The 9432-nt window shown below is 42.7% G+C and overlaps 1 protein-coding gene across 1 annotated transcript in view; it reads left to right on the top strand.

Moving 5' to 3' along the window:
* Positions 1-6: 6 nt before the first annotated feature.
* Positions 7-9432, top strand: part of LOC118321494 (1-phosphatidylinositol 4,5-bisphosphate phosphodiesterase gamma-1-like) — a 29788-nt gene continuing 20362 nt past the window's right edge. The window contains exon 1 of the mRNA XM_035652829.1: positions 7-685. Within this exon, the coding sequence (XP_035508722.1) occupies positions 250-685 (436 nt within the window). The 5' untranslated portion in view covers positions 7-249. The remainder of the gene's footprint in view (positions 686-9432) is intronic.

Genomic DNA, 9432 nt, shown 5'->3' with positions numbered 1-9432 from the left:
AGCTAGAGCCGGACTGTGCCGCCTTTGCTGTCGTGGACTGGAGGACTAGCAGGAGGATACAGAAAGGGTGGAAACCTGAGTCCAGCGGCGATGAGAACTCACTCCGAGTGGATTTCGCTGGTGTGCTGCCAGAAGCATCTGGAAAGGATAACACAGGGATACACTCCCCCTCCAGAGGACCAGAGGATAATTCACATCTCAGACATTTCACTGTCTCAGCTCTGAAGTCTCTTTAGCTCGTGTTTTTATATGAGATTGGCAGAATTTGGGGTTCACAACCAGATTTCCCTCTTTGCACCAGCGGTTTGGACATGTTGGATAACCGGTGCAGTCAGTGAGCGATTGAAGGACGAGCATCCTCACCCAGAAACAGTACAGATTCCTGCAAGGCTTCCTCAGAGCTATGCAGTGAAGATGTGTGCAGCCAGGTTCAGCGGCTGCCTCAATGGCTGTGCCGAGGAGGCCCCCGGTGGCACCTCGGGGGCTCCCGCTCCGGTCACGGCCTCCAGGATGCTGGACTGGACAGAAGCCGGTCCCCGCATCCTCCACAGCCTGGAGATGGGGACGGTGATGACCGTCTTCTACCAGAAGAAGTCCCAGCGGCCCGAGAGGAGAACCTTCCAGATAAAGCAGGACACGCGGCAGATAGTGTGGAGCCGAAACCCTGACAAAGTAGAAGGAGAGAGTGAGTATGGCCAAAAAAGCATGAATTTATTACTGAGTGGGCCGACTGGGCACTGGCCCCCGGACCCCTCGGGCCCCTTTGCCTCAGTGTTATCATTCCTTGTTGGAAAGTTAGACTTAGAGTACAGTTAAAAGTAGATTTGTCCTGATGTCTTAATACTGATATCTGCCAACTAAATCCAATATTCGTCACACCAGGCTGAGGCTGCAGTGGAAGTTCATTAAGATACAGTAACGTTAACAATCAGAGCAGCAGATGTATGGTTTCGTACATTTAATCCGTCTGTGCAGAGGAGAGTCAGAGTGGATCTGTTGTGGCAGGAAGTGTTAAACGGGAGTCAGACGGCGACTCATCTGCAGCGAGAACTAAATACTGAAGTTCAGCAGAAACACCTGAGAAGCCTCAGTCAGAACAACCACAAAGGGACAAAAAGAGACGCATAATGACAACACAGAGACACAATAACCACAGAGAGACTCAAAAGCAACACCGAGGTGCAAAACAACTACAAAGAGACTCAAAACAACGACAAAGAGACAAATAATGACTACCAAGAGACCCAAAATGAAATGTTTGGTTCTACAGACCTCAAGAGATCAGTCACAGCATCCTGATGTTAACAGTTTATTTCTAGTTACAGTGGTTTTATTTTACCGTATCCTGCAGCTGTAGTCCGACTACACTACGTGACGTCCCCGTTGTGTCACATGCACAGATTTTGATTCATTTTAATTTGAGCTGAATGAGATCACCTGTTGCAGGGTCATTAAACAGTGACTGAGAGCAGCATTCCCCTCTTTGCATTGGGTGTGACGACGCTCCTTTAGGGCACGAGAGAGGCCAGAAACTCGGGTCTTCAGACCCTGTTGAGATTTCTTTGCGGTCTCTTTTGTTTTCTGACTGAAACTGAATTAATATTCTGAGTGAATATTAAAGAGCTCCTCTCCTCTAGGTTACCTGCAGATGGTAGTGCCGTTTGTGTTGCTAACCTAATGATTGATTACCTGCTGCCTGCGTGCCAACCCATTAATACCCAGTTTTTACTTTCTGAAGAGGCATTATGTCATTGTGAACGTACGTACTTGTGAGATTTGTTTCTCTGAGTGGATATGTTCTTGTATTATGTGGATGGGAACTGGTTCTCAGGCTCCTTCCCTTCCCAGCTGGGATCTGTGGGATCGGTACCGCCTCAGTGTCTGCTCACAGATTCTGTATCAGAAGACGCTGAAATGTCAGCTGAGGCTAAAGTGTCTGAAAACACGCTGACAAACGCAGAAACAGAACACCAGGGACAGTTTTTTTTTCTGTGTGTGCAACTTATAAAGCTGTTGTTTCCAACCTTTTGGCTTGTGACCCTTTTTTAAAATGAAGCACTGTCTACTGGTTACCCGACATCATCTCTGTTTAACCAAAGAGAGATGTTCCTCCTTTAATTGTTTCATTTTTATTTACTAAGATTCATTCGTTCTTTGGTCCCGTAAACTTTAGTGGCCTTTCCAGAGAAATGGAAGCGAATGAGATTTGGTTTGTGGTGCTCAGAGAGTTGAGACATTTGGAACCAAACACCACCGTCTCTTTGTATGAACAATCTTCTGTTATCTTAGGATCATCCACAGACCTTGATGTCAGCAGTTTTCATTTATTGTTTCAGGAAGTTTTAATGTAATTTTCTAATATTGGCGGCACCACAAACTTAACTCCATTGACGCCTAATGTATTAGTGCGTATAAAATATCAACACTACAGCACGACCCATATGTTTTCCTGAGATTGATACTGATTTTTAGATGGGAAAAACTCACAGATTAGCAAAAAAATATAGTGAATATTTGAGCTGGAATTAAAATGGACCGATTTTGCACCAAATATGACTCAGCAAAGGTTGTCAGAGGGTTGATTAACTTAGAAAGTTAACTACAAGCTTTTGCATTGTATACCGGGAAAAAGAACAGTTTACAGTACCGTTACGATACAGATGTGTCTCCAATAGGCCAATATTAGCTCATAATATCAACCGATATATTGGTCGGGCTCTAATTATCAAAAAATTATTTACATTTGTCTGCATTGCTGGACACCATTAGGGGTCAGTGAGGAAATGCGTCTTTTTGTTATTTGTGTGAACTGACCCTTTAAAAAATAATGGAGAGACCAGTGCTGGAAAGAATTGGAAATAAAATGTATGACTTTATGTGCGTTAGACAAAACGGCTGCTTGAGTTTGGACATTTTATATTTAAGAACTTAAACTTCTGAAGATACCAGTAGTAGGAAGTCGCAATAATTAATTCATCCAATCCCTGTGAATTCTGTGTGACCTTGCAAATCTTGTCCAATCCTTGTAGTTTCCTGTGAGCAAAGCGTTGAGCCATACATCTAACTACCAGCGATTTTATTCTCACTGGGACAGGTTGCCTCCAGTTTCATTTAATTAATTATACAAAAAGAAATGCCTAAAAGCACTGAAACGTGTATCACAATTTCTTTTCGACCATTAGACGTTTTAGGCCCAAAAAAAAGCCTGAGAGGGACTGAGATACAATCAGAGCTTTCAGCCACATGACAACTGAGCAATTTATTTGATGAAAACCATGAGATGTGTTTAAAAGCTCCAGAATAAATTGTCAAAATTATATTTTTCAAGGTCAAACAAACCTTTACGCTTAAAGAAAGGTCTTGTTTTGGTCCTGAAACTCAGGGATCATATCAGTGTCTTAAGTCAGAGATCGCAAACCCTCAGCACCTAAAACCAAAACTCTCTCCGGGGTCTCTTGGGCTGGTAGACAAACGTGTTTTTGTATTTTGTGTGAACTGAGCCTTTTTAAAAATGGAGGTTTGCAGCTTTGTCTCCTCTCGGTGTCTGCCTGCTGTAAAGGTGCAAGGTCGAGTATCACTGCTTGTGACATTGTTGCGGTAGGCGGCCCCCTTTCCCCTCCCCTCCCCTCTCATCCTGACCCAAACTTGCAGCTGAGGCGCTGTCGCGGTCTCCTCAGCGGACAGACGCGTTGCGACCCTCTGACCTCCGCTTCCTCCATGTCAGCCTCCCAGTAACTCTCCAGACAGAATAGCATTCATGCTGCTGCCACATGGATCCTGAGTCCTCGCCCTGTGCCGAGCTTCCTGTCAGTCTCACTCCCTGACTGACTGACTGGTTGACTGACTGGTTGACTGGTTGACTGACTGGCTGTGGGTTGAGGCGAGGCAGCCTGCTGGAGTGGAGTCAAGTGGCAGTGGTGTAGTTAAGGCTGTTGTTGAGCCGTTGAATCGGCCTGTTGGAGCACCGTTCTGCCTGTCTGGGGTGTGGAGGCTATTGTCTGCGCCCTGGATTTTGTGGCCTGGGGGAGGATTTGTTACAGTGTCTGAAACTTACGGCATTCACAACTGGCATGATAGAGTTTCCTTCTGTCTGCCATGTGTTATTCTAACTCTCAGACTTTATGGTAAAAAAAAAGACTTCTCCCTCATGAGATAGAAAGGTTTACTGAGAGGTTTTCCATCAGACAGCTGAAGGTGATTATTATTTGTTAAGAAAACACAGAACAGAAGAAAACGTCTTCATACACATGAGCAAATTCAGAAACATGTTCTACAGGTTGACAACAAAAAAACTGAAATGATGCACGAAACAAAAGTTGCAAGACAAAGATGTTTCCAACTGTCGAACACGCCCAGACACACAAGTTGTTGCCGGTTTTTAGCTGACTATGCTAACGCAGCCTGTATCGTCTAATGCTAAGTCATTGATTGTGCATAACTCATCAGTTTAGTGAGGTCCAGTGTGTAGAACGGCCTTTCTCACAGTAGGTTCTCGTACACGTTTGGAAGGGGAGTTGTATTAGCTGCAATCTGCAGTCTGCCACTAGATGGCACTAAATCCTACACACTGGTCCTTTAAGTAAAAAAACAATCAGAAAAATGTACTTAAAGTATTAAAAGTACTGAGATTTGTAAAGTTACTAAAGCTCTCAAGTGAAAGTACAATATTTCCCTCTGAGATTTTAGAGGAGTAGAAGTATAAAGTGGCATGAAAAGAAAAGACTCAAGTACCTTAAATTTGTACTTAAGTACGACAAGTAAATGTACTTTGTTACATTCCAGCGTATTTCTGTGTTTGGATTCCTCAAAACCAAAACTCTCTGCGTGGCTTGGTTTGTGTTCGGTTGTGTTTTCTGTACTTCGGAGGATTTGGAGAGTTTGCAGTGTGTTTCTGCATGTGTTGTCAATTTGGTGAAGATGTTTTCTTCATATCCTTGTTGTGTTTTATCTCTTCGCCTGTGTGTTTTGAGGTTATTGTGCCCGCAGCTCTTAGGGCCACTGCCACTAATGGCCGCCGCCGCCGCTGCCAGCACTCGTGTCGATGTTGTTTCTGCTCAGGGAGTCTCGTCAATTACTGGTCCATAATCATAAACCGCATAAACGGCGCCTTCGCTACACCACGGGACAACAGCTACGAGTCTGAGCGTGCACGGAAACCACAGCGATCACCTACCATCACACCATCAGGCCAGATCTGCACAAACCCTCACGATGAACACACACACACGCACACTTTCATAACCCACAAACGCTCCCTTCACAAACAACCTCCCTCCGGACAAACCCACCAGCACATTCCAGGAACTCAGCGGGTCTCTCCTTCACTTTATCTCCCACAGCTTTATCTCTCAGCCCTCCTCCTCCTCCTCTCATCCCCTCCTCCTCCTCCTCCTCCTCCTCCTCCTCTCACTTCTCCATTTTTCCTTCCTCCAGCTGGTCCGTTTCCCGAATTTCCTCCCCCCCCCACACACAATACACACATTGACCTAAACACTCTTCTCATTTTCAAGGTTTTTCAGTCTGTTTTCTTTCACTTTCTTTTTTAATTTCAAGGTCGTTCCTCTTTCTTTTTTTTTTGGTTTCTTTTCTTCTCACTCATATTGTATCTCCACTCTGTCTCCCCTCTACTCCCTCTTCTCTCCCGCTTTTCCTTCCTATGTTTTTGTTGCCTGCTACTTTTTTTTTCTCTACTGTTTGCTTCAAAATAAAGTTTCTCCGTCCGCACACACACACACACACGTGAGAAACCAGTGTTTTCTTTGAGATGAGCGCTTTGGCAAACAGTGGAGGTATTAAATCCTGAGGCACAGGAAGTGTGGGGTTATCAGGGAGTGTCTCGCTTCCTGTCTCAGATTGAAGGACCGGCTCGCTGCGGGAAAACAAAAGGTCCAGCATCTTCTGCAGGAAGCAGAGACATGGACCACAAATGAGGCGCTGAGATACTCATTGATATACCCAGTAAGGAGTCATTTAAAGCACAATTAGGGTCAAACAAGATATCAGTTAAACATGGCTGAAAATGTTGAAAACACCTGGATTTAAAATAAGTTGTGTTCTAACAATATATAATATAAGTTTGTAAAACATTTTATTTAATTTAGAGCAAAGATAAATGCCACAGTAATACCTGATATATAAGAATAATAATAATAATAGGAAGGAAGTTAGCCACGGGAACGCCCACAGAGATAATGAGTTTATGTAGAACAGGAACACCCAGTAGCCACAGACACCTTCCTCCTCCAGTCAAAACAACCAAAAAACATAACGTGGAATTAATAATTTAGGTAACAGGACTGTATGTTGAGATTGACTATCTCTGTTATTTTTGTAATATGATCAAAAATACACAAAATAAGACAGAGAGAAGTTACTTTTGGTCGTCCCATCGCCTTTAGAAAACTTTTTTAAATGTCCCAAAGAGAGTGAAAACCTGGAGATACGACTAAAATGTGTGTTATAACTAACATACCCCTGGGTTGGCAACCAGTTGTGGCCTAAATCAGGAATAATAATAGACCTAAACCACCTAAAATAGAAGAAAACTGTCTGGCATGCAAAATGTATGTTCTAATCTTCTTATATGGTCTTTATGTGGTCTTTAAAGGACCATATCAGTCTTATTAATCATTGAACAAACCGTGACGGTCCTAATTCAGCTTTTATTAGCTTGTTATTTCACCACTGTTCAATAAGCGTCCTCATCTCTCCGTTCGTTTATCCGTTTTATAACCTTCCCTCTGCTTGGACTTCATCCTCGTCTCCCATCATTTGCTTCCCTGTAATTTATAATCTCCGAGCAGACCTCTGCCATCTGGTACGGAGTGATGTCACCAGCTGTACCAGGAAGTGCACTGCAATTATCAACGGCTGGTGGTTTCAGGTCAGCAGTGCATGCGGCTCGCGGTGGTGCGTTCAGGAACTTTCATGCAGTCCAGATTGAGAAAAAGCAAAGATAGTTTTACGAGCTTCTTCTCGTTCTTCCCATAATGGAGCGATAACAGTGTGTTATATTTCTGTGAGAGTGTTGACAGTGTGTTATACTGATCAAGTTGGCCCACTGTGTGATCTCCCTCACCTCTCCCTCCTGTTATGTTCATCAGAGTTTACATTAGACCAAAGGAGTGTGTGCGTGTCTTTATCACAACCATGTTTACAGCCTGGACCAGGATTAAAAGCCACAGTGGGAGGAATTGTGTGTGTGTGTACTTTCCTTACCTATCTGCGTGTGTGTGGTGGAGTCAGACAGGCAGGGTGTGTGTTAACAGTCATGGTGAGCGAAGTGTGACGTTTGGCGAGCCGTGCATCTGTTTGCCTTATTGTCCAGCGTCCAGACTAAATGGCAGGAAGTAATAAAGGGAAAGACCAGAGGAAAACAAACACCAGGTTTTTTTGGGGGGGTATTTATTTATTTTTTAATGGTTTGGGAGGAAAATGAGTCAACTTTGAGTGCGAGGTGCTTTGTGCTCACAAATCTAAAAGCTTTACTATGACTGGATATTGTTTGAAAGTGGTACCAGTGTCTATATGATGTCAGTACACTGAAACAAAACCTCAGCCACCAGGTTGGATTCCCCTTGAAATCAATGAAACAAGGCGGTAGAAACACTACTGGTTTTGTCCACAGGGGGCCGCCAGAATCAACACAAAATTTAACGTCCTTGTTGCTGCTTCAAGTTGAGTCTAAAAGTCTAAAAACCACTGCAATTATTGAGCTTCAAAGTTTGTTGTTGCCTTTTAAAAACAGTAACTTTACATTCTAAAGAGTCACCCGCTGAGGAAAAAACAAGTAACTTTAAGGAATCAAGGAAAGGTTGCGTAACAAATTTAAAGTTTGAAGTCTAAGTCTTAATAATTAGATATAATTATAGAATAAATAGAGTATAAATAAAACAATAGATAGTTATTTATATACACGTAGACACACTGGAAATAATTCTGCTTCACAATTCAGTTCTCCTGAACAACTTTGGCTTCAATCAGCTCCAATCAGACCTCATTCAACGGCGTTTTCAGCGATTAAAAATATACAGATTGAAACAAAAATGGAGCAAAATGTGCCAAAACTACCAGCCACTTGCAGACTACAAAATTATAAAGTTGGATAAAGAATTTGATCTATCTCATCAAAATATGATTGAACAAGAATCAGAGTAAATATTTGATGTCAGTTTTGAGGCTTTGCAGCTTTTCTCCTGAAGGTCAGTGGTCTAATGGTCCATTTGGTTAGTGTTTCTTTATATTTTCCTTATTGCCGTGGAAAGACTGAATCATAGGGCTGTACCCGACTATCAGTCGAATCTAATTTGGATGTTCAATACGAAGATTTGACTATTCCTTCCTTTATTTTAGTTTAACGCCACACTGAACTCCTGTATGAGCACTAGTTTTATGGTTTGTGGTCATTTTGAGACTAGGTTTGTTTAACCAGATGCATCATCAGTGACCTGTGGAATATGACACGCACACTTTGGTTTCCAAGGAAAACCTGATATTTATTGCTTCCAACTGGGAACAAACTTTTCAGGTTGCAAAACAATTTTATTTTTGGTCAAAATAATAGACGCTAGTTTCCTATAACAGCTGCTCACTAGTTTTTAAACATTTCTGCAACAGGAGGATTTGTTGGGGACTATTTTCAGGGAATGAATCCACATTTGGTGCTCTAGTGAGTATTTGGGGCAGCAGGACGGTGTATGTAGGTTTGAGGTAAAATAAACTACAGTGTGTGTTCGCGGTAATGAAGGAACACCTCAACCAGAGCAACAGTGTGGCTCATTGATGTGTTTTTAAGTCGTTTTTGTAAACAATGGAGCTCTATGGCACAGAACAGGAAGATATATCAGGCTCTGATACACAGATAATACTTGTTAGGATCAGTTCACTGTTGGTTTTGCTTGTTTTTTTTTTATTTATTGGGATTTTGTTGACAATAAGAAAAATAAAGAACATTGTCAGATGTATCCTTTAATTCAGGAGGCAGTTATCGTGCTGTGTAACAGGAATGCATAGGAATGTTTTTTTTCTCTAAAAACAGAAAAGAGAAATGAAAGAGCAGGTCATCTGTGGGTAAGAGCTCTGAACCTCCCTCCCTATGAAGTACGGACACATTTCCATCTGAGAATAATGGACCTCTCTCTTAATCTCATGCCAAACGTGCTCCCTGTCATCTCCACATGCAGGAGGCTCAGATAGGAACCAGATTTCTCCTCTTGGCTGTTTGACTGTCAGGATTATGTACAACCTGCTGAGGGCGGCTCGCTCTGGCCCGATAAAGACCAGCAGACCAGGATTGGCCCTTTCCTCTGTGTCCGCCTACCTGTTGTCCTAGCGGGAGGTTTTTGATATGAAGAAAAAGTCTCTATTCTCTCTACTTTATTCCTGTTTTTTTTTATAGGCTGAGGTGGAAAAAAGCATCTGTGTGTGTGTGTG

This window comes from Morone saxatilis, unplaced genomic scaffold (assembly GCF_004916995.1).
Source record: "Morone saxatilis isolate NCDOM2014 unplaced genomic scaffold, NCSU_SB_2.0 Contig12, whole genome shotgun sequence".
Taxonomy (NCBI): domain Eukaryota; kingdom Metazoa; phylum Chordata; class Actinopteri; family Moronidae; genus Morone; species Morone saxatilis.
This window is presented reverse-complemented; position numbering and strand designations above follow the sequence as displayed.